Source organism: Nyctereutes procyonoides, unplaced genomic scaffold, assembly GCF_905146905.1.
Source record: "Nyctereutes procyonoides isolate TBG_1078 unplaced genomic scaffold, NYPRO_anot_genome, whole genome shotgun sequence".
Lineage (NCBI taxonomy): Eukaryota > Metazoa > Chordata > Mammalia > Carnivora > Canidae > Nyctereutes > Nyctereutes procyonoides.
Window position 1 is genome coordinate 207,023 of NW_026575130.1, and position 26,658 is coordinate 233,680.

Genomic DNA, 26,658 nt, shown 5'->3' on the forward strand with positions numbered 1-26,658 from the left:
TCAAGTTCTGTTTACATTCTGATATGGGGCTTTCAAGGGCATTGAGCTCTGTTCTCATTCTAACATGAGACTTTCTGCCACTGGCTTGGGCTCCGTTGTCTTTCTGATATGGGATTCTCTGCCGAGGGCAATTCTGAGCTCTGCTGTCTTTCTGATATGGGATTCCCTGCCGAGGACATTCTGCAGTTTTTCCTATAAAGTTCAGCTCTTATTCACAGGGGCCTAAGATGGCTGTACTTGTGCTAATGCTAAATTTGAGGTGGAATGGCCTTAATTTTTCTCGGCCTCTCTCTCTCTATACACACACACATACACACACACACAATGGAATATTATTCAGCCATAAAAAATGAAATATTGCCTATTGCAATAACATGGATGGATTAGAGTACAACGCTAAATGAAATAAGCCAGTCAGAGAAAGACAAATAACATATAATTTCACTCATATGTACAATTTAAGAAACAAAACAAATTGAAAAAGGGGAAAAAAGAGGAAACACAACAAAAAACAGACTCTTAACTATAGAGAACAAACAGACGGGTTACTAGAAAGGAGGTGGGTGGGGGGATGGGTGAAATAAGTGATAGGGATTGAGACATACTTCTCTTGATGAGCATTGAGTAATATATGAAGTGTTGAATCACTATATTGTATACCTAAACTAATATAACTCTGTATGTTAACTACACTAGAATTAAAATTTTTAAAAATAAGTTGTAGGATACATAAACAAATAAATGAAATGATGATTTCCAGAATTTCCTCTCCTTGTCTGCTATGTACAGTTGTTTAAGCAGGACCTTGAAAAATCAGATCCATTATCAGTCTTCTTGCTCCTCCTCATAGATCATATGCTTAGAGAACACTTAATTGCAGCAGGCCAGAATGATGAGATTAAGTCCTCTCACAGTTGGAACAAAGACAAATTGGATGTGGCATGCCCTAGGCCAAGAAGGTCAAAGGGAGAGCTGACATTTTATATGTTATAAATACTGCTTACTAGCAATTCACCAAATTGTTTCTAGATCCAGGAGTAAGGGCAAAGGTTCTCATTCTGATTTATCATCTATGTCCTGATGGGTTAAATCAAAATCCTGGAGCAATTTGGGAGGGCAAAGATTCCTGCAGGTTGCCACACCAGAGGTCTGACAATCATTGCTCATTATCAGAACCAAGAGATCAGTCCAGCTTTGAAAGAGGCCCTGGGGAAGACTGGCAAACAATCATCCCTGAGGAAAAGCAATCTGTTCCTAGTCTATCACAGACAATGAACATTTCAAAGAAGATTCAGAAGAGGAGGTGAGGCTGGTGGTACTTTTATCAAAATCTAGGGTAAGGTTGGTCCACCACTCAACCTTAGTGTGGAGGCCGAGGAAATTAAGGCCATTCCACTTTAAGTTCAGCGTTAGCACAAGTACAGCCATCCCAGGCCCCTGTGAATAAGAGCTGAAATTTACATTACTTCAGTTACAGGAAAAAAACAGCTTACAGCTTAACAACCTAGAAAGCCCCATATTAGAATGAGAAGAGAGCCCAAGCCAGTGGCAGAAAGTCCCATATCAGAATGAGAACAGAGCTCAATGCCCCTGAAAGCCCCATATTAGAATGTAAACAGAACTTGAGAAGTTCCTCCTCCCCTTCTGGAGGTCCCCTAGACCAGCCCATAAAACTAAGCTGAAACCCACCTCGGGGTCCAAGTCCCTGCTCCGCTGTGTTGGGTATACTTGGACCCAAGCTCGAGCTTGTAAATAAACCCTCGTGTGTTTGCATCGGTGTCGGCTCCTTGGTGGTTTCTCGGATACATAATCTTGGGCACAACACTTAGATCTTTGCTGCTCTAGTTTGAAGCTTCTTCAAAACGTGGGGTACACTCCAGATGAGAATGGGGCTATTCCAACTCTTCAGGGAAAGAGCTGTACCCAGGCCAGGGGAGAGACCCTGATGACTGTCCTGCCACAGGTTCAGTGAAACATCTTTCTGCCTGAGCCCTGCACCTTAGTCGGTCTACAAGAGCCATAAGGCCTGTGTCCTGAGCACAACTTGCAGGCGATTTCATGCCTAAAGAGGATTTTTCTATAGAATTACCAGAGGATAATTCTCGGCATTGCAAGGCCTTCTCACATTGTGGAGGGAGGGAGGTGAACATTTATTGAGCAGCAACTATGTGCCAGACCTGTACCATACATTAACTCATTTTATCCTTACAACAATCTCCTTAAGTAGATAATCTTTTAAAAAAGATTTTATTTATTTATTTGACAGAAACAGAGAGAGAGCGAGAAAGAGATTGACAATGTGTGCACACTTGTGTGCACATGCACGTGCATGGACAAGTTGGGGGAGGGGCAGAGGGAGAGGGAAAAGCAGGCTCCTCAGGAGCAGGGAGCCCAATGAGGGGCTTGATCCCAGGACTCTGGGATCATGACCTAAGCCAAAGACAGACACTTAACCGACTGAGCCCCCCAGGTACCCTTAAGTAGATAATTTTATACTCATTTTTCAGACAAGAAAACAAAGCAGAGAAAGTTAGGTTACTTATTCAGTCAACCCAGTTTGCAGTTGGCAGAGCCAGAATATGAATTCTGGTCTGGTTGCAAAGTCCCTGCTCTCCTCATCATAGTGCTGTCACGGCAGAAGGGGCTCACTGGGCTCACCACCTGTCTCTGAGCAAAGGTCACTTCAGGCCTCCCTGTGTGAGCTATTGCCCACAGTTCAATGGAAATCATAGGGTAGACATCACCTGTGCCATCTTTCCATAAACACACATCCTAATTATGCTGTCCTGAGGGAGAATCATTATGCCCTTCACCTACCACCAAACAAGGGGTTGGAGATCAAAGGACAGCTGAGCCGGGAGCTTTTCTCATGGATGATCCTTACTTATTCTATCTATTCCTCTTTCTCCTTCCAGACCTTTTCCCTCCATGTTACCCCTACACATGTCAATTAAACAGAAAGCCATCATCAATTTTTTTGTTATCTCTTCCATGAGGGGAAAAAAAAAAGGCTGAGGTAAACATTTTATTGCGAAGGAGGCCAAACAGCATTTGCTGCAATCTGCTTATTCCATCATAATCTTCTAAGTGTTCTTTTATGTGCCCTAAGCAAGTTTGATATACAACACAGTCATAACCATCACTGATATTTCAGCCAGTTAATCATTCATTAGGCTATCTAAGTCAGAAGAATAATATTCTGTGAAGTTCGTATTCCCATTTTCAAGCTGGTCAAACTGAGCCCTTTCAGAAACGGACTCCTTTCTTCTTGGGACTATATAGTGTTGTTGTTGTTGTTGTTGTTGTTTTGGAATATATAATTTATTACTCCCCAGCAGGGATTTTAACTATTATAGAATGGTAGGGTATTAACTGATACTTCCCTTTGTATTTACCGGCTACAATTATATCCTTCTTTTTACAAGCTATTTGCCAGGACAATTCCATGTCAGAATCCATTCCTCCACAACAGAGCAGCGTTCCTGGGCAGCACCAACTTGGGCTGTTACTTGGCAGGTAGAGCAAACAATTTGGAATGGAATAGGAGGAGAGCATTGGTAGATAGCTCAGGGTGTTCTGACGTGGCCTCAACATGGGAAGGAACACCTCCTCTCATCTGTGTGAGCTGATTTTACTCTGGGCATTTGGTCATCAAACCTAATTTAGGAATTCTGTCTAAATAATGAATATATGCATACACTGCAAGAGTAGGGCATCAGCCTCTAGGGTATAATACACACTCAGAAAAAAACACTATATGGTGCTCTGTCTTCAACAGGTGGAATACATGGGTCTCAGAAATAAAAAGTAAAAGTTGCCCCATTGCCACCACTTCCCATCCCAACTCTGGCCTCTGTGAGTTAGGAAATCCTATTTCCCAAGAGGCCAGTAGGCAAGAAAAGAAGTCACCATCCTGGCAGGAATAATTAACAGCAGAGTATCAGAAGATAGGGTTGCTCTTACACTGTGGAAGCAGAAAAAAATTGGTTTGGTACCCAGATGATTCACTGGAGTGTCTTTTAGTATTTCTTTGCCAAATTTTAGAAGAAAATGGGTAAGTACAGCCACCACAGTGTGAGCCAGAATCCCAGGCTTCTCAGGGAAAGCCCCTAATGTGAGGCAAACCTAGAATGGGGAATAGAAGAGAGAGGTTATAAACTCAGTTTATGGGACCTCAAGGATAGCTGCCTTCCTGGGGCTAACAGATTATCCCACTAAACTTCTACTTTTCCCCAGAAAAAGAGAATCCTAGAAGAACTGTTCCCAGATGAAATAAACTTATTATATTAAGCAAGTTGATCCAGGAAATACAAGAGGCAGATTTTAGTAGATGCTGTGCTTTACTGAAAAGATTCACCTCTCACTCTAACCACCTCTACCCCGAGCCCTACACATGCTACACCAAGCCACAAAGGCACTCACCGTCCAGGCTGTCAGGACTCTTGGCTGCTGACAGTGTCAGCTCACAGATGGGCCAAGAAATTGTCCCAGGCCTAAGGGAGCTGCCAGGCTCAAGGTTATGCCTTCTTTCCAGGCGCAGCCTGTGTCCTATCACAGGGCAATGAAGGTTCAGAACAACCCGCTCATCTGAGTGAGGTACAACCCGCTCATCTGAGTGAGGTACAACTCTGAAGGTCTGTTCCAGTTCCAGACTTCCTCAGAGGACTGGCTAAGGACTTTGTTGGTATGACAGAGAGGACCAGCTTCTTCTCTCTGCCCAGTCCTGCTGCCTTCACTCATTCCCCAATCAGCTGCACTGAATTATCTGTCCAAGTCTGTCTTTTAGGATGCCTATGTGCCTCAGTCGGTCAAGTGTCTGCCTTTAAGTTCAGGTCATGATCCCTGGGACCTAGGGTCGAGTTCCGTATTGGGCTCCTTGCTTATTCCTCTCTTGCTGCCTGCCACAGCTCCCCCTGCTTCTGCTCTATCAAATAAGTAAGTAAAATCTTTAAATTAAAAAAAAAAAAAAAGACTCTCAGGGAACCCAACTTAAAATAAATGTGAATAATGGCAATTCCTAAATGAAGAGATTATTGAAGGTTCTATCTGCATTTTCTGATTTTCAACAATAAATTACTTCTATAGTAAGAGCTATATATGCATACATACACATTGCATATATAAAAAATTTCTCAGAGTTCCTAGGTTCAGAGGAAAAACACCCAGTGAGAAGTGACTTATAATATACAAAATGAAGAGGAGACATTTGAAGGAAATAATATTTTATCACATTGTTATTTGAATTTGCATTTGTCTAGTAACTGGCGAGTTTGAATAAATATTTCATGTTTAATGACCAAGAAAAACAATGAAGAGAAGACAAAACTAATACTAACATTATATATATTAGTGAAAAAAAATCGTAACAGACGAAAAACATCCTGGAAATAAATATTTGATTGAAACTGACTCAAAAAAATATAAAATATGTATATAATTTTAGCAGTAAAAATCATAGTAATATATATAATATACATATTATATGATATGCATTATATATACTATAGCATTACACCATATTATATATATTATTATAATTAAAGGAATTAAATTGCTCTTTTAAAATTTTCTCATAAAGAAAAACAAGTATCTATCAGGCTTAAACAGATTTACAGTGAATCCTATCACATTTTTAGAGGAAAAATAAATACTGATGAAGACATGGCCTAAGGCACTCATATATATATACACTGTTTTAGGGAGGGTACATTAATACACCACTTTGAAAAAGTTATTTGGTATTATATTTCCCCATATTTTAAAAATCTGTTTTAATGTTTTTTTTTCTTAATCCAAATTTTATATGCACACTTTGTCCTCTAGCAGCTTCTCAGAAAGGATGTTTATGAGATAATTTTTTTGAGACATGTAAAACTGGAAAACAACTGTAATCTATCCTTCTACTCAGTTGATAGTTTGGTTGGGGTAAAATTCTAGATTAGAAAAATAAGCAATAATTTCCTTTATATTCTGAAGGCAATGTTCCTTGATCATCTAACTTCCAGTACACTGGTGGGAAATTTAAACCCATTATGATTATGACGTGTATGTCACTTGTCCCTGCCACCTCATCGTACTCCCCAGAATCACAGAAATTTACAAAATTATTTTTCTCCACATATATGAAATTACACATTGTGCCTGAGTGTAGCCCTATTTTCACCTACTGTATAAGTGCTTAGTGGCCCATTCAATGTGAAAAATACCATCTTTCAGTTTGGGGAATTTTCATGTGACTTACACGCTGGGGACCTCTTGAAGACTGTATAGAATACATGTCAAAGTCATCCTACCTGAGGGACAAAGAAGCTTAGGTATTTATCTACTAGTTCCTGCGCATTATTAGTTGAGGTTTGCTCCTGATGGCTTTAATTCCCTGGCACAGCCAGATGCTGTACTGGTAGGGGTTGAGCATGTTTCTTGATCAGAGGAAAGCCTACAAGCAAAGCTTCTCAGGTACTTAAGGCAGAGAGAGTCATTAGTGCTTTTGGGAATAGTGAGCACTGGGGGGGGGGGGGGGGTAAGCCTGCTAGCCACAGCACTATTCTATTTTTTAAACTAGGAATGGCTAAAATGGGATTTATTTGGTTATTCTTCACACTATATATGTGAAATGTATTCTTTCATATCAATGCTAATGTTAATTAAGAATATTAAGTAGGGCAGCCCAGGTGGCTCAGCGGTTTAGCACCGCCTTCAGCCCATGGTATGATCCTGGGGACCCAGGATCGAGTCCCACGTCGGGCTCACTGCATGGAGCCTGCTTCTCCTTCTGCCTGTGTCTCTGCCTCTCTCTCTCTGTGTGTGTCTCTCATGAATAAATAAATAAAATATTCATTTAAAAAAACAATATTAAGTAAACTTGTACATGTTTCTTAAATTCCCATTTTATTCTTTGGAAGACGTTTGTTAGAAATGGAAACTTTATGTTTCATTTTCACTGACCTTCTGCTCACTTGCAACAATGGGGCCATAGAGTCCCTGGTGTCATTGGGCCTTAATTCATTCTCTGAACAAGCTGGCCTCAACTGCAGGAGGGCTGTTGTAATTTGTGTAAATATGGTCATTTATAAAGCAGCAGGAACTGATTTGCAAGAACTCTTTAGACAGTATATTTTAGGAAAACAACATGTTGTGAAATTCAATTCAATTTATGTGTCTATTTTTCACATTTTATGGGCCATTTTTATGTAGCAAGATTTTAGAATTTGGGGTTTCAGAACTCATATGCCATGGGCTAAGACAACTTTTTGAATTACAATGAACTGAATTCCCAATTATGCTATTCTAAGCAAGAACAGGTCTATAAAATCTCCTTTTCTGTGGACAACATGTTAGTTTCATTTATTGAGCCAGATGCATTTTATGGTGTGCTTATAGAGCACAGTCATTTAACTAACCAAGGCAACAATAGCTGAAGACTGGATGTTACTGAACCATGCACTGCAGTTGGACTCAAGGGGGGTGCTTACTAATTTGTACTGGCTTACGCAAATAGGCCAAAGGTGCCCTAATTGATTCTAGAGAATTATTTCTGACTACTCAAAAATCATTGGATCCAATAGCTCTGTATGAAGTCAACTAAATAGACAACACATATTTATTCACTAAATTACCCCTTTAACACATCAGCTTAAAAAAAAAAAACACACAACTTAGAAAATAGGTTTCAAAAATATCTCAGTGCCTACAATGACCTGCCTCTATTCTTTGACACAAAGTTTGACTTAATCCAGTTGGTTAAAACAATTTAAAACACTTTTTACAAAGGAACTGACAATTTACTAGCTTGAAGGTCCTTCATTTTTCTCTGAACAAAACAAGGCTCATCATTCTACCTCTGAAGGTGTCTATTTACATTAAAAACAAATTCATCAGAAATTATGGAATGAGCTGTTTAGGTACAGCTCATAAGAACTGACTCTATAGAGGTGGGGACATAGGCAGAATAAAGGAGTTGGTAACAGGCATGTTTTAGGGGACAGTTCTAACAGGAGAGTAAAATGCATTGTGACCCCCTGTAATTTTACACATCAGTCTGCACTCAGGGCCTACTTGATGAGGCAGACCAATCTAGTATTCCCTTTGTTACTATAAATATTTCCAGTCATTAGTTTATTTTTTTATTTTTATTTTTTTAAGATTTTTTATTTTATTTATTCATAGAGACACAGAAAGAGAGAGGCAGAGACACAGGCAGAGGGAGAAGCAGGCTCCATGCAGGGAGCCCGACGCAGGACTCGATCCCGGTCTCCAGAATCACGCCCCGGGGCTGCAGGTGGCACTAAACCGCTGTGCCACCGGGGCTGCCCACCAGTCATTAGTTTAACATCTCTTAGAATGAATTAGTCTTTAGCTTTTGAAGATTACCTTTTTCTTTTTCAAGTTTTATTTATTTAAATAATCTCTACACCCAATGTGGAGCTCCAACTCATGATGCTGAGATCAAGAGTCTCATGCTCTTCTGATGGATAACTGAAATTTTAGGGGTACTTGGGTGGCTCAGTGGGTTAAGCATCTGCCTTCCACTCAGGCCATGATCCCAAGGCCCTGGGATCAAGCCCCATATCAGGCTGCCTACTCAGAGGGGAACTTGTTTCTCCCTCTCCTTCTGCTGTTCCCCCTAGCTTGTGCTCTCTTTCTCTCTGTAAATAAATAAAATCATTAAAAAAAAAACAAATAAATAAGTTGGAAATTTGAACAATACATAAAATACATTTCAAAGGGAGCTGTTAGACCACAGAGCCTACATTTCAACATAGTTCTAAAAGATGATGGCAACTGAGAGAATTTTTGAGGATTATTTCATTGGAACAATAGTTATGCTGTGGGTGAACAATGAATGACAAGAATTGTTTGCAATGTACCTCAAGATAGTCATAGAATTCACTATCTACTGCACTAATCCTGTTTTTATTTAAAATTTTGATATCTTGCCCATATTTGTTTGCATTAATATATTTTTTAAATGTTTCACTAAAATATTATTTATCTTGAATGCTGAGCTTTTGGCATCCCCTTTAATTTTTCTCTTAAGGTGAGTGCCTCACTAGCTCCACCCTAGTCCCAGTTCTGAGTGAGGAGTACCAGGTAATGATGTCTAACCCTCACCTGTGCCTGCTAAAGCAGCCTATCACAGGATAGAGGTGGGTGACTAGGAAGATCTGCATCCTCCTCTTAGAGTGGGTCAAAAGTATGGGAATTCTAGGAACTGTATGAAAACTAATGGTAGGAATATTGTCCTGGGGTCATTTTAAAAAGTATCCTGTCCAAGAGAATGGTCTGAGAGGATTGAAGACAACCTAGCAGCTGGCAGGGCAGAAGGGCACTGAGAGTCACTAACTGAAAATGAGGCACTGCTATATCTGGAGAGATAGACTGAGGGCCAGGGCAATGAAAAGGGCTCCACTTCTCTCTACCTTCTACCCTACCCTCCAACCCCAGAGGCCAGAAGCAAAAGAAGGTTTATGGCATCCTCTTCCCTGAAGAATGCTGGCCTGCTTACAGCCAGGCCCTGGAATGAAGTGTAGAGGAGAAGTCTTGACCTTGAATGAAAAATATTTTTTTTTTCAAAAAAAGATTTTGTTTATTTATTCATGAGAGACACACGGAGAAAGGCAGAGATATACACAGAGGGAGAGGTAGACTCCCTGCGGGGAGCCTGATGCAGAGACTCATTCCCAGGACCCCGGGATCACCACCTGAGCCAAAGGCAGACACTCAACCACTGAGCCACCTGGTACCCCCGAAAAATATTCTTAAGATGTCAGACAAAACATTTCTAAATACTGAATTAAAACTATGATTTTGATATGAAAGTGGCCTTGGTACCCAAGGGTCTGTTGCAAAACTACAAAGGCACTATTTCCATAGACTCTATTGGGGCTAAACTCCAGGAGACTCCTTCACAAAGATTACAATGTCAATGGTGCCCTCTGGAGCTGGGTGTCTCTGAGGCCCTGATAGAACATTTCATTACTTGATTGGGCTGAAAAAACAAGGAACTGCCTAGTTTTTCAAGCAAGCACAGGAAAAAAACTTGACCCAGTGAAAGATAAAGACAAAAATAAATTTGCATTTTAGTTAAACTCCATAAATTGTGCTCATTCAATTCATGGTTATAGAAGGATGAGGAGAGGAATGAATGGATGAATAAACATATTGTAAAGGCCAATCTTTAAGTTATTAAAGAGAGTGATTCTATTTAAATTAATCTGTTTCTTTAACAGGGAAAGGATTTAAGAAGCAAATGCCAATTGAAAGAGGAACAAACATTCACTGGGAGCAAATTTCAATGTCTGACTGACTGATGTTGTTTAGGGACTTTATCTGTATTTCAAAGGTCCGTCTTCCATATAGATAAGCTTGCTGAAAAGAGAAGTTGGTGCCTGGATGCCCTTGGGAAATAGCATACACATCTGGCACAGCTGCCATCTGCTGTCTTATCTGCTAATCTAGTCTGACAGCCACCTAGGGCATTCCCACATCTATACAGTTCTCTTTTCTCCAGTCTCACCTTCACAGTCTTATTTTTAGTTCTCATTTCTCAGTAAGGATTCCAGACGAGTTCCTCAAATCTCTCTTATATTTGGTGCCAAATGAAGCCTTCTAAAATACAAATCTTGATCAAATGAAGATATGTGCATGGGTATCTATGCACACACAAACTTATAGGAATATACCCCCACACACATCTATATGTACATATACACACATATGGGTATGTAGAAATACATAAAAATATATATGCATACATATATACGTATGTTTAAACGTACTTAAAACTAGATGAGTCATATGTAAACATTACATTAATTATGTCCAGTTGGTTATAAGTCCTTGATTAATTTGTTCTTTATGCCTTTTTTTACTAAGTTATCTGCATTGATTCCTCATTAATCTATAATTTTAAAAAAATTTTCAAAAAAAATTTGTTGAGGCAGGTAGGTAGGTGGCTCAGTCAGTTAAGCCTCCAACTCTTGATTTCCGCTCAGGTCATGATCTCAGGGTTGTGAGATTAAGCCCGACATTGGGCTTTGCTCTGGGCATAGACCCTGTTTAAGATTCTCTCTTTCCGTTTCTCTATGCCAGCCCCACAAATAAATAAATAAATTAATAAATTAATTAATTAATTAACTTAAAAAATTTCTTGATGTAGAGGAATATTTAATGAAATGGAAATTTTTGATAAAGTTAACTTTTAAAGATTTGTAAAATAATATATATGATATAAATTCATCTACTTGTGTAACGCGTATTTTATATAAATGAATGGTGTGTGTATAAATATATATATATTTTTAATATATATATATATATATATATATATATATATATATATAAATGCTAGCACTGACTACCCTGGGAGATAAGATCTTGAGTAATTTTTTCTTTTCTCTGTGCTTAGCTATATTCCTAAAATTTTCTACAGTGACATATACAGTCATGGTAGTCTTCCCACTAAGTGTGCTTCTCTATGGCAAGGATGTAAACTATGGTATAGCTAAGCCAACTGATACTTTCCTAACACTGGTAACATTTTCTTGATTTCTATAGGATTACTTCTGCCATGCCTAAAAAAGTATCGCTTTGGCAACATTATTCTTTCACTCTGAGATAAAAGTTTGCTTCATTTCCTCAAGAAGCCAAAGTCCGCCAACCAGATAGCTTTGGAGCCTATGATCGGTAATTACCTTTCTTTTGGAAAGCCTGCAAATGGAGGCTCCTCAATTAGGTTGCAAAAGAGGCAGGGAGTCAAAATATTACACTTGGTAAACCCATGGCCCTAGTATCAAAATAGAGGGCAGTGGGGTACTACTGTTCATTATTAAACAACCCGTTAGCTAGTCAAAGACCCACATGCAGAACCCAGACTGGGAAACAAATGGAACTTCTAAACAGGCAACAAAGGCTTTAATTAGGATGCATAAGTTTACTTTGTTCATATTTTGTACCCACTTTGCATTGTCTCTGCCCTCAAATCTGAAAATCTCTTAGAAGAAACAACAGGTTAACAGATACCACAGTTAATATAGTAAAGTGTAAAAGAGTTATGATAGCAATACTGGAGCACAGGCAAAGACTTAACCCAGGCCAGCAGGAAGGAGGAAGGCAAGGCAGCTTGTTGGACAGGTGACACCCAACTGACTCTTAAAGTCTAAGTGGGTATCAGTCAGGAAAGCATGGGGTAAGGGGTGGGATTGACATGCAGAGTTAAGAAGATGGGCAAAAATACAGAGATGGGAGAGTTAGAGCCCCTTGGGCAGAAGAAGAGTAAAGCAAGATGAACAGGAGAGGTAAGAAATACAGAATTTTATGCTGATGGTAATAGGGAATCACTGAATGATAAATACGCAAAGACAGGACATGCTCACATGTGCATTCTGTGAAGATAATTCTCTGGATAAAATGGATTCTGAGATACTGGAGGAGGGGAACACTATTTAAATTATTGTAGCAATCTAGTTGAGTAATAGTGACTGCTAGAAAATACAAAGAGAGGATATATTTAAGTGATGTTAGGGAGTAAAGGTTGATTTTTTTGATAAAATGGAAAGCCAAGAATAAAGGAGAGAAAAGACTTTAGAATTATCCCTAGAATGGCAGGATCAATTACTGATATACAAAATAGAAGAGGAGAGAACAAGACTGAGTGGGAAGTTAAGCTCCCTTCTGGTTTTGTGGAATTTGAGGTGCTGATAAAGCATACAGGTAAAGAAACCTAATAAGGGATAATACCTGGTAGGAGAGAGATCTGGGTTGTAGATCTGAAGTTTGGAATCACATAGGTGGGAACTGAAGATATGGGAATGAAAAAGATGGCCCAGGTAGATTATGTGGAATGAAAAGAGTTCTTAAGATACAACTTTAAATACAAGGTGTAAAGTGAGGAACAACTGCCCATAGAAGAGCCTCGAAGGCAGTATTCAGAGAATTAAGATGAATGTCAAGAAAGAATCAAGTCAGGAAATGAAAAGGAGAAATTTCAAAGGCAGAAGAGTTAATGGTCTAGAATGCTGCAGTGACATAAAATAAAGGCCAAGATATGTGCATAGAGTTTGGTAACAAAAGATTCACCTATGATCTCAGTGAATGGTTTTCGTGGAGTGGTGAAAATGAAAGCTGGTATTGCAGTAGATTGAGGCACTAAGGGAAGAGAAGAATGTAGATATAAGTATAGATTATTTTCTCAAGAAGCCTGGCTACAAAAGAAAGGAGAAAGACTGAGTAGTTTCTAGAAACATCAAAAGAATCCAGAGAGTTCTTTTCATTTCTTAAAAGGAGAAAAACTTGGCCACTTTGAAGTGGAGGAGAAAAGATCCAACCTCAGCTAAATAAATAAAAGAGAGAGGGGGGGAAACATGAAGATGAAGGGGGAAAAAGTCTTTGCATGTGCCTCACTATTAAAATTTTAAGCCTTGCTTCCTCATGACTGAAACTGTATGCATTCATTCTTCTATACTTAAGTATAGAGTCTAAGTCATGGTAGAAATTCTAATATTTGTTGAGTAAGTGGGTAAAAGAATTTATAGGAGTAAAAAAAAGTAATAGGTAATATTGAAAGTGAGAAGGCAAGAATTGAGGGAATTCTTATTTGACCATTTATTTCCCCTGTGGAATAACGTGTAGGTCATTTGTTGAAGGCAAGGAAAGAAGAGAATAGAAAAAGATGAAATCCATCACCAAAAACCAAATAATCCAATTAAAATAGGCAGAGGACCTGAATAGACATTTTGCTAAAGAAGACATATAGATGGCCAACAGACACATGAAAAGATGTTTAACATCACTCAGCACTCAGCATCAATCAAAACCACAATGAGCTATCACCTCACATCTGTCAGAATGGCTAGTATCAAAAAGACAAGGAATAACAAGTGTTGGTGAGTACATGGAGAAAGACTCCTTGTGCATTGTTGGGGAGAAGGTAAATTGGTGCACCCCTGTGGAAAACAGTATGGAGGTTCTTCAAAAATTAAAAATAGAAATGCCATATGAAGGGCACCTGGCTGGCTCAGTTGGTAGAACATGTAACTGTTGATCTCAGGGTTGTGAGTTTGACCTTCACATTGGGTGTAGAGATTTACTTTAAAAAAAAAGTCTTTAAAAGAAAAATAAAGAAACACCATATGATATGGTAATTCCACTACTGGGTATTTACCCAAAGAAGACAAAAACACTAATTTGAAAAGATATATGCACCCTTATATTTATTGCAGCATTATTTACAGTAGCCAAGATAGGGAAGCAGCCCAAGTGTCCATCAATTGATGAATGGATAAAGAAGATATAAGATAGATAGATAGATAGATAGATAGATAGATAGATAGATAGAGGGAATCCCTGGGTGGCTCAGCGGTTTAGCGCCTGCTTTCAGCCCAGGGCGAGATCCTGGAGACCTGGGATCGAGTCCCATGTCAGGCTACCTGCGTGGAGCCTGCTTCTCCCTCTGCCTGTGTCTCCGCCTTTCTCTCTCTCTCTGTGTGTGTCTTTCATGAATAAATAAATAAAATCTTAAAAAAAAAGATAGATAGATAGATACAATGGAACTTTATTCAACCATAAAAAATAATGAGATCTTACAATTAGAGACAACATGGATAAACCTAGGCCATATAATGCTAAGTAAAATAAAAGACAGAGAAAGACAAATATCATATGATTTCATTTATATGTGGAATCTAAAAAATAAAATAAACAAAGCAGAAACAGACCCATAAATACATAAAACAAACTGGTGGTTGTCAGAGGGAGGGGGTTGGGAGGATGGGCAAAATGGGTGAAGAGGAGATATAAAGGTTTCCAGTTAGAGAATGAACCAGTCATAGGAATAAAAGGCACAGCATAGGGAATATAGTCAATGATATAGTAATAGTGTTTTATGGTGACAGATGGTAGCTACACTTATAGTGAGTATAGCATAATGTATAGAGTTGCTGAATCACTGTGTTGTACACCTGAAACTAATGTAACATTGCATGTCAACTGTACTGCAATAAAATAATTTTTAAAAAGAATAAAACTCCACCTTTGATAGAAAAAAAAAGAATGATTAAAGATATTGTCATAAAATGAGGGGGGAGTTGATTGGGATACAGAAAGGTCTTGCCAGGCAGTGTGGACAATTCAGCTGAGACTAGAAACCATGCATTTGTGATAGCACAGGGGTTGGTGCAGGGAGAATGTGTAAGAGAGTCTTTTTATTGGCAACAGGATATTGATTAGAAAATGTAAAGAAACCAGGAGGGGGCTTCAATATGGAAAAAAATAAAGGGAACTGACTGATGTTCTCTCCAAGCCAAGTTTTTCCCCAAGATATGTGAGAAAATGAAGAAGCTTGAGACAATGGAGAGTTGTGGTCAGAGGGTCACATATTAAATTTTACAGAAGGAACAACTCTAGTGAGTGAGCACAAATCACAGATTATAGCTGTGGATGTAAGTGGATAAAGTGTAACAGAACTAAAGGTTACTAGAGATGAGGTTAAGGAACTGTGAGGCCAGAGTGACAAATAACTTATCTACGTGGACATTGAGGTCACCCAGGATAATGGCAGGACACAGAGGATGACCGTGAGCCAGATGTCAAGATCTTCAGTGATAGATGGTATATAGCAATGTTAGATGGGGACAGATGGTAGATAATGATAGATGGGGTAAATGGCAGATAACTATGATGAAGTAAGCTGGAAAGTGATAGCCAAAAGGAAATGATCTCAAAAGAAGAAACTTTCTTTAAAATGCGGGGGTGGGTAACAGAAACAAAATGGTTTGGATGGGGCAGTGGAGAACTGAAATAATGCAAACCCATCTTCCACTGTTTGTGGTATGAGGAGCATAGGAGATGAGTGACCTTCCATCTAAATTGCTTGAGGAGACTGATCATTTTGGGAATAAGATTACAAAGAAGGCAGAAGATGAAGTTTTAAGTCCTTCATGCAAGATCATTCAACTGTCATGTGTGGATCCCAAAAAATGGCTGTCCTGTTACTAACGACAATTAGCAAGCCATACCTGCCATTATATGGCAGATGTCCTGCTATGCACTGCTATAACTCTACAGTCTTTTTGGAAGAAAAACAACCAGTCATGTCAGGTACAAAAATCTAAGACATAATTTAACAGGTCTTAATATTTCTAAAATATTATGAAGATTATGGTTAAAACAGAATGAAGTGGTCTCTGTAGGCAAACATTAGAATTCTTTCTCATTATCCAGTCACTGCTAGGGATTAGAGAGTAATCTTAAGACTTCTTGTTGTTCCCTTAATGGGCCCCTCAAATCCTCCTCTTCCACAGGTCTGATAGAGACCACTGTTTTTCCCTGACATGTAAAAGTTAAACAAATTGGGATTGAAATTCTGAGGTGATTAGAAAAAGCCTGAAAATGCTGTTTTCCTTTTTTTTTTTTGCTGTTTTCCATAAATGATATATTTTTAAATACTCTAGAAAACCATTCCCTCCTACTATACAATGACATGAAAGGATTTCTGTGTTCTTTAGAGATCTATTTCTTTGAGATGAGCTTGAAACATTGTACTGCCCTTCCTCATGATATCTCTGGTCTTCATGATGATACTAGTATTTCCTTGGCTATTATGAATCAGCTGTTTTTGTCTTTCATGACTTTTATGAGACCTTAAGAAGGTCATTACAGGGATCCCTGGGTGGCGCAGCGGTTTGGCGCCTGCCTTTGGCCCAGGGCGCGACCCTGGAGACCTGGGATCGAATCCCACATCGGGCTTCCGGTGCATGGAGCCTGCTCTCCCTCTGCCTGTGTCTCTGCCTCTCTCTCTCTTTGTGACTATCATAAATAATAAATAAAAATTAAAAAAAAAAAAAGAAGGTCATTACATTTGGGAGAAGTAGGCTTACCTGACCCACTTGTGGTTCAGGATAGGCTTCTCAGAGCAGTTAATGACCAAGCTGGGACCTGACACAACAGAAAGAATCCACATTCAAGTGACCAGAGATTGAAAGAAGTTAAGTGTGTTCAGACCTTTGGATATAGTAAGGAATGGCAAGAGACAGGCAATAAGAGTAAAGGCCTCATAAGCCATGTTATGAATTTAGGTTGTACAATCCCCTGCAGCAAAGAGATAAGGATCACTAGGAGCTTCTGCTGATTTCCACTTCTTCCATACTACTCAGTGGTTAACATGGACTACAAGACCAGAGAAAGAGCATCTGCACCCACATGCACACATGTACCTGATCCACCCACTCTCCCAACTGCAGGACCCTAAGTCTTCTAGCTTTATCAGAAAAAGAAAAGAAAGAACTGTGTCGGCCCTCAGCTGGGTGGTTCAATTGTATCATCAGTAGGAGAGGTCTGTGGGGAACTTTGTCTATAGGGAATTTGGTCCATAGGTTCTGTATAATTTTTTCTAGGTGGGGTCCAGGTGAGTGATAAGAATTGAGAAGCTACAGAGTTGGGAAGCTGAAAAAGGAAAAGTATAATGTTAAAAATTTGATCTAGTCATTTGAAAAATCCAATGATGCCACTCCAAAGACAACAGGGACTGCCACTGATAAATGGAAGCTGAAAAATTTAACATGTCCATTCTGTTAGTAGGGTGGCATGAGTCCAAGTGCTATTTACTTACCTGATCCCATCCTGTTCCTCCTAGGAAACTCAAGGTGGCCAGGAGACAAGACTAAGTTCAGAAGACACTATTTTTTTTTATTAATAATAAATTTATTTTTTATTGGTGCTCTATTTGCCAACATACAGAATAACACCCAGTGCTCATCCCGTCAAGTGCCCCCCTCAGCGCCCGTCATCCATTCGCCCCCACCCCCCCGTGCCCTCCTCCCCTTCCACCACCCCTAGTTCGTTTCTCAGAGTTAGGAGTCTTTATGTTCTGTCTCCCTTTCTGATATTTCCTACCCATTTCTTCTCCCTTCCCTTCTATTCCCTTTCACTATTATTTATATTCCCCAAATGAATGAGAACATATAATGTTTGTCTTTATCCGACTGACTTATTTCACTCAGCATAATACCCTCCAGTTCCATCACGTTGAAGCAAATGGTGGGTATTTGTCATTTCTAATGGCTGAGTAATATTCCATTGTATACATAAACCACATCTTCTTTATCCATTCATCTTTCGATGGACACCGAGGCTCCTTCCACAGTTTGGCTATTGTGGACATTGTTGCTATAAACCTCGGGGTGCAGGTGTCCCGGCATTTCATTGCATCTGTATCTTTGGGGTAAATCCCCAACAGTGCAATTGCTGGGTCGTAGGGCAGAAGACACTATTAGGTGAATAAGCGCAAGAAGCCATTCTTTTATGTTTTTTAACTTAAATTCAATTAACCAACATATAGTACATCATTAGTTTCAGATGTAGTGTTCAATAATTTATCAGTTGCATATAAAAAAACCCCAGTACTCATCACATCTTGTGCCCTCCTTAATATCTATCACCCAATTACCCATCCCCCCCCACATCCCCTCTAGCAACTCTTAGTTGTTTCCCAGAGTTGAGTCTCACATGGTTTGTCTCCTCTGATTTCTTCCCACTCAATTTTCCCTCCCTTCCCCTATGATCCTCTGTGCTGTTTCTTATATTCCACATATGAGTGAAACCATACTGTAATTGTCTTTCTCCAATTGACTTAAGCCATTCTTGTTTCTTCCTCCCTGTGGGACCCAGGAAATTTGACAAAAATCCCCTACCCCTGGACAAGCAGAGCAGGACTAATTTTGTGCTGCACCCACCACCTCCTGTATCGCCCCTACATGACCTTATTGCTTAAGGCGCTGCCCCACCCTAGTCAAGCTGCTGGGCACACCCTAATCAGAAATTGGCTCAGTGATAGGCCAGTTCAAATGGATACTTTAGGGTAAAATGTAATTCAATTGGCCACCTGCATGTGGACCGACAAGACTGTGCAACTTTCTGCGTATCCCATTGGCCACTGGCCCCTATAAAGTTGCTACGCCTCTTAGTCTCGGGGTCCAAGTCCTTGCTCCGCTGTGTCGGGTATACTTGGACCCAAGCTCGAGCTTGTAAATAAACCCTCATGTGTTTGCATCGGTGTCGGCTCCTTGGTGGTTTCTAGGATTCGCAATCTTGGGCACAACACTCCCTACCTTCCTAACTGGGGCAGGCACTTTTATTTCAGTGATGAGATTACAGGGTAGATAGATACATTCATAGAGGGACCAAAGCATCATGCTATATCCTTAACAGGCAAATCCAAGTCATACCCAGTCCCAAGTTAATCATGAGTATAAGTCATGAAATACCCAAACAACTATTAGATGACTTTCTAATAAACATCAGAAAGACAGGGATTTTATTTATAAAAAATTAAAGTGGCTTGAGACCTAGCATCTATCTAAAAGTTTATTATGACTGTTGGAGTTTCTTTCTCAGAGAATGAGGGGAGAAAGATTTACTGAGGACTTGATGTCTACTTGAAGTCTTGCTCAGATGTGTGCTTTATATAATTTGTTAATAAACCCTATGTATTAGATTTTATTATTTTCTTCATTTTATAGCTGAGGAAACTGAGACTCAGAGATAGAGAAATCTCACCAAGTTCCTGTACAGTAATGGGTGCTGTAGGCAGTATTGAAACTTAAGTCTTTTTGTTTCTAAACTACATCTTCATTTTACTGTACCACATTTCTATTCCAGTGACCAGATATAACTATTTTTCTAATCTAGAAAGAAATATTGGATCCATTATTCATGGCCTTCTAAATTCACAAATAAACCATAAGTAGTGGATTGATTACCTAAGAGACCAGTCCTTGACTTTAGGGTAACCATGAACTTTTCTACTCTTCTCAAGTTGAAAGTATACTATGATGATGGTTCCAAATGATGAAGTTTTCATTACCTTTGACAAAAGGGAGAAAAACAATGACAAGTAATTTTTTTTTCATAAGGTTAGCCACAAATGTAAAGGACTTCTATTATTCTAAAATTGCATTCTCTTTCTCCCAATATCCCTCTCCCTGTCCCATTCTCTATGTTCTGATGTGTTTTTCCCCATTAATGAAATAATGGAGCTAACAGAAGGTCATTTGCTTTTTAATGCACTTGATAAAATAATAAGTGGGCAACTCCACTGAAAAAGTGTCCAATGGATGCAATCAAATAAAAAACTAAGGGTGCCTGTGTGGCTTGGTTGGTTAAGTGTCTGACTCTTTATCTCATTTTGGTCTTTATCTCAGGGTTGTGAGTTCAAGCCTTGTGTTGGGTTCCATGCTGGGCATAGAGCCTACTTAAAACAGAAATTAAAAACTTAATTCTATTCCCCAATTTTCTATTCACATGTTAGATACATCCTTCCTCCAACCCTGAATAAAATTTTCGGCATGCTCTTTTGCTTCTCTAATGACCTTTAGTTGATAAGAGTCTAATTTATTTATTCACAATAACTGTCTCTTTTTAGAAATTATATGTTCCAACTAGTTAATAATCAAAACTCTACACTTCAGAGTAATTTAATGTGTTTCCTCCACCAGCTCAATCCTGCTCCAGGCTCAAAGCCTGCAGTGGGGGAAAGGAGAGACATGTGATCTTCTTGTCTTTTTATCTTCTTAGCTACTTCCATAGCCTTGTCCCATATACATATTGAGTTTTAGTTTCTGATTGTACCAGGATTGGAGATGAGAAGGAATAAGAGCAAAACAAAGGAATAGTTTTAATTAATGACATAGCTGACATCTGATTTTGGTTTTCTCTGTACATGGCAGATGTTTAAAACTGATTCTCCTATGGAAGTTTTCGGGTTATCTAACTACACTTCCACGTCTTAAAATTTTTCTCAGAGGCCTATCACCATTCAAGACCAAAGTAAAAACCTACTGAGTATCTACTATGTGCCATGCACTGTACCAGGTACCAGGATATTTACCAAACTCCTGGCAACCTAAAACACAATGCAAAAGAACGTATTAGCAACATGAATAAATCTTCAGTCTCAATATTGTATTAACTTTAACTTTTTATTTATATTTGGTCATAAAATCTAACTTTACAAGGTAATTGCTATTGTAAAAAAGGGATAGGTCATTAATAGTCTCATATACCAGATGTTATTTGATATATGTTCTAAATTGTGTTACCTCCAATGTAGTGTGCACTTTGAACTTGTAAGCAGAAAATCTTATTTTCAGAGTATACATTCTAGTTCTTGAAATAAATGTACTCACAAATTGTAGTTGGAGACAGAATAAGTATTGTTTATCATGTTTTATAGTAGATTCCTGAACAACATGGGGATCAGGGGCATCAACCCCCCCCCATGCAGTCAAAAATCCTTATATAACTTTTGACTTCTCAAAAACTTAAATAGTCCACTGTTGACCAGAAGTCTTACTGGTAACATAGACAGTCAATTAACACATATTTTGGGCACCTGGGTGGCTCAGTGGTTGAACGTCTGCCTTTGGCTCAGGTCTTGTTCCTGGGGTCCTGGGATCAAGTCCCTCATTGGGCTCCCCATGGAAAGCCTGCTCTTCCCTCTGCCTATGTCTCTGCCTGTGTCTCTCATGAATAAATAAATAAAATCTTTTTAAAAAACAAAAAACTCCCACATATTTTGTATGTTATATGTATTACATACTGTATTCTTACAGTAAAGTAAGCTAGAGAAAATATTTAAAAAATAAGGAAGAGCAAATACATTTACAATATTGTATTGTATATATTGAAAAAAAATCCATATATATGTGGATCCATGCACTTCAAACCCATGTTGTTCAAGGGTCAACTGCAATTCAGTTGAATTTCAGGAGAGGAACTAAGAAATGTATAGAAAGATAAACTACAATGGCTGGGCATTAGTGTAGTTAGGTGACCTTTTAAACTTTAAACTTCCACATCACAGTATGAAGTTGGTTCTAAGATAAGAAAATAGAATAAATTGTCTCCTAAGGACAGACCTGAATCTCTGATTGCTTAGAGGCTGACTCAACTGGAGATCATGGCTTTTGATGGTACTTGGAAGATAGACCGGAATGAGAACTATGACAAGTTCATGGAAAAAATGGGTAAGGGCTTATTTCTTTAGTGGCTTGTTATTTTGTTCCTTACAGACATTTTTCTAATTCCTTCTAAACCTCAGGGTTTAGGGAATGGTTCCTGTTCTGATGGTGAGGATCCAGAATGTGTGATGGCTCAGAGTAGGGAAAATAATATTCTCACTTCTTATATTAGTAAAACTACCTAGTCTTTGTAGTGGGAGAAAAGATTCTTTGAGTTCTCTGAAACAGAAAAGATCCAGGTATGTTTCATTCTTCAACTGCTGTTTGTGCCTATATCATTGAAAACTGGTATTTTTTTGGTTTAGAGAGCAAAACATGGAAGTGCATAATGAAAAATTCAAAACTCTAAAATATGGAAGTGCATTATGAAAACTTCAAAACTTTGAGGATGGAAAACTAGAGGGTGGAAAAACAAAGATCATATAGTAGAGTAATGGAAAAAAGTTCTATAATAATTGGCAGTTCTAAATAAATTGGACTTAATTCTCATTTCCTCCGACATACAAAATTTGGGGAATAATCTTATGTTTCCATGGGGTTTCTCTGTGGGTTTTAATTTAACTAACTTGGGACGCCTGGGTGGCTCAGGGTTGGGCATTTGCCTTCAGCCCAGGGCATGATCCTGGAGACCCAGGATCAAGTCCCACATCAGGCTCCCTGCATGGAGCCTGCTTCTCTCTCTGCCTGTGTCTCTGCCTTTCTCTCTCTCTCTCTCTGTGTGTCTCTCATGAATAAATATTTAAAAATTAATAATAATCTAACTAACTTTAATAGCTATTCTAATACCCTGGCAGCTCATACACTGCACAGGATGTGCAAATTGGAGTCATTCCCCAAAAACAAAATTTGCATCAATTATATCCTATAGTCCCAGAATTCCATGTTGAAATTTATGGGATTTGCACATTCTTACAATAATAAATTTCACTGAAATCTTTGCCAATTTTCTCATTTTTGTGAGAGAAATGAAACACAAAGCAAAGAGAATTATTAAGTTCAAAATTTTAAAGTCATTATGGAAAAAAAATAAAGCCAGTATGGAAAGTCAAAAAAAGTTTAAAAAAATACTGTTTATGCAGAATTAAAGTTCCTTGTAAATATATTGATGTATTAAATTCTATGTTCTACATTTCTGGAACTTAGTTTACTTAACACTGAAGCAAAAAGTTTGATAATTGTATTTTTTTTAATTTTTTATTTATTTATGATAGTCACAGAGAGAGAGAGAGAGAGAGAGAGAGAGAGGCAGAGACATAGGCAGAGGGAGAAGCAGACTCCATGCACTGGGAGCCCGACGTGGGATTCGATCCCAGGTCTCCAGGATCGCGCCCTGGGCCAAAGGCAGGCGCTAAACCACTGCGCCATCCAGGGATCCCGATAATTGTATTAAAATTACTCAATTCAAGATTCAATTCTGTTTTTCATTTAATTTTTCATAAGTTTTGGAAAGATAGTTTGAATCACTAGTCTTGATCTGACTAAGCTTGAAATTTTTTTGCAACAGGCAATCTGAATGCTCTTGTGCAAAGGCAATGCTATCAGGTTTTCCTTCCCACCCTCAAAATATACATAAACAAATAAAATAGAACTTTTTGAAATAAACACTTTCTATGGCATTTTGACTTTATTTTCTCCAACATCTTTTGCTTTGCAGGTATTAATGTGGTGAAAAGGAAGCTTGCAACTCATGACAATTTGAAACTGACAATTACACAAGAAGGAAATAAATTCACCGTCAAGGAATCAAGCACTTTTCGTACCATTGAAATTGTTTTTGAGCTTGGTGTCACTTTTAATTACAGTCTAGCAGATGGAACTGAACTCACTGTAAGAAACTTTTTTTACAAGCAATGTATTCTTGATTTATCTACATGATACTAAAATAGTATGTTTCTGTCCCTGGATAGATTTAATGTTAAGCCTCCTTCATTTACTGAAGCAGTCAATAGAGTCTATCCACATTACATGCCGCACAAATTGATAGGATATTTAAATCTAATATTTTTATTTTCATATCTGTATGAATAAGAATTAGAAAAACATCCTTCAGAAAATTAAGTATAGACCTATTATTTATAAAGAAAACTAAAGCTCAGTATTTTCTACTTAACTTACATGATAGCAACAAAAGCTTTTAGATTTATCTAAAACATAATAGTCATTAATAAATACACTGAAATAATAAAATAAATGAATAAATTAGTTAATGAATGAGTGGCCAAATGGAAAAATCTGATGCTACATTGTAGGTTATTGGGAATATACTATCTATCTATCTATCTATTGGAAGGCGATATTTGCCTTTGTGTCCTGGAAGTCAGAAGCCCCTTTGCACTTCCCTTTTCTTAGAGAGAGCGAGGCTGAGACACAGGCAGAGGGAGAAGTAGACTCCATCTATGCAGGGAGCCTGATGTGGGACTCAATCCTGTGACCCTGGGATCACGTGCTGGGTGAGAAAGCAGGTGCTAAACCGCTGAGCCACCCTGGCGTCCCGGGAATATACCTTTTAATGTTTAAGACAAGAAATTTTAGGTAGTGATGTTTTTCAACTGGCTTTTTAAAATCTTTTTTGTCCTCAGGATTTTCTAGTTAAATTATATGTTTGTAATGACAAATTGTCAAATATTTGATCAATTGTGGCCATTTATTTATTTATTTATTTTTGAAGATTTTATTTGTAAGCAATCTCTACACCCAACATGGGGCTCAAAGCTATAATCCTAAGATCAAAAGGTGCACACTCCACTGACTGGGCCAGCCAGGCACCCGGCCTTTTTAAATTATTACAATAATAAAATTAAAACACATACAAAGTTGTTAGGCTCTTTATGAAACTAAGCTGAGCCATGACTAAATTTAGGACACTCTTTTTAACATGAAAGATTTAAAAAAGGGAGGCATTGCTCATCTACCTTAATATTTAGCATTTGGAAACAAGTGAGACTAGCGTAATGGTTAGTTAACAGCATGTACTCTAGAGCCCCAAAAGCCTAGGTTCAATCCTGGCTCTGTGACTTTAAGTGAACTACTATGTCTCAGTTTTCTCAACCATAAAACGGAGATAGTGATATCCACTTTATAAGGTCATTGTGAAGACTGAGAAGTAGACCTATAAAACTCAGAACAGTGTTTGACATATGGAAGACTCTATTTTTTTTCATATGTAAGATTCTAAAAAAAGCTATTTGGTATTATTTTTTTAAATTTTACATTTATAGGGTACTTGGAACATAGAGGGAAATAAACTTGTTGGAAAATTCAAACGGGTAGACAATGGAAATGAACTGAACGCTATCCGAGAAATTATAGGTGGTGAACTTGTGCAGGTGAGTTATAGAAAGATTATAGCTATTTTTTAAAGATAAAAGTAATTACATATTATTTTATATTTTGATTGCTGAATTATATCTTTAAAATAAAGTATTACCTTTCTCATAAATCTTATTTTTAAAAGAGGTATTTTCTATTGCCTATTTCTTGAAGAGGACTTATATAGATGTATAAAATATCAATGGCAATTTTAACTAAAAATATGTGACGAAAAACCAAAAACCATGTTTTTAAGTGGTATATCCTGTATCTGTATAAAATGTTGCTATCAAGACTAAGAAAAAAAATACTATATCATTTCAAAGCTATAATAATACTAATATTTTCCTTAATTGAACCTTAAATTTTATGACAAATCCTTCTGTGTTTGTTAACTCCTTTCAGACTTACACATATGAAGGAGTAGAAGCCAAGAGGATCTTCAAAAAGGAATGAGCTTTGTTCTTGGAGCACAGCCCAGAACACAAATTGAATGGAAAATCTATATTATACCAAAACTGTTTTTCTCTTCCTGATTAGTCCTTTTGTAAACATAACCAGTGACTCATACTTCCAGTCTTGCCAAGGCAAAAGAAGTAAAAACTAATTACGATTTAATTTGTTTTACATCCTCTAAAATGTACATTTATTGCTCTATTGGTGTTCTAAAGGAATGTGTAACATTTTTAATAACAGATGAATAAATTCTGTTTCCACATTGCCTTATAAGTAGCTTCTCCTTTAAAAAATAACTATATGACATATATATTGATAAACTATATGGTTGTTGTTCTTCTTTTCACATTTGATAAACTAAAAAGATAAACAGCATGGGAGGCAGTCTTTAAAATCTTACACTGGTCATGACTTTCAGCAGAAACTGCAGGCCAAAAGAAAGTGGCAGGATATACTTAAAGTGCTGAAAGGGAAAAACTTAACAACCAAGAACACTCTTCCCCACGAGGTTAACATTCAGAATTAAAGGTGAGATAAAGAGTTTCCCAGATAAACAAAAACTAAAGGAGTTCATCACCACTAAAACCAGCCTTACAAGAACTGTTAAAGGATCTTCTTTAATTGGAAAGGAAAATGTCATAACTAGAAATAAGAAAACATATAAAAGAAAAAATCTCACTAGTAAAACAAATATATGTTCAAGACAGTGGATCAGCCACTTAGAAGCTAGTATGAAAGTTAAAAACCAAAAATAGTAAAAATAACTATAACTACCTAAGTAGTTAAAAATATACAAAATAAAAAGATAATAAAATCTGACATCAAAAACATAAAACATGGAGAGAGGTTAAACATGCAGTTTGTTTGTTTGTTTATTTAT

The 26,658-nt window shown here is 37.9% G+C and overlaps 1 protein-coding gene across 1 annotated transcript in view; it reads left to right on the plus strand.

The window, feature by feature from the left end:
• The window catches only part of FABP2 (fatty acid binding protein 2), a 35,137-nt gene extending 8,896 nt beyond the window's left edge, over positions 1 to 26,241 (plus strand). Inside the window, exons 2-5 of the mRNA XM_055342443.1 lie at positions 21,932 to 22,019; positions 23,668 to 23,840; positions 25,232 to 25,339; positions 25,728 to 26,241. Of these exons, the coding sequence (XP_055198418.1) occupies positions 21,953 to 22,019; positions 23,668 to 23,840; positions 25,232 to 25,339; positions 25,728 to 25,778 (399 nt within the window). The 5' untranslated portion in view covers positions 21,932 to 21,952 and the 3' untranslated portion in view covers positions 25,779 to 26,241. The remainder of the gene's footprint in view (positions 1 to 21,931; positions 22,020 to 23,667; positions 23,841 to 25,231; positions 25,340 to 25,727) is intronic.
• The last annotated feature ends 417 nt before the right edge of the window (positions 26,242 to 26,658 follow it).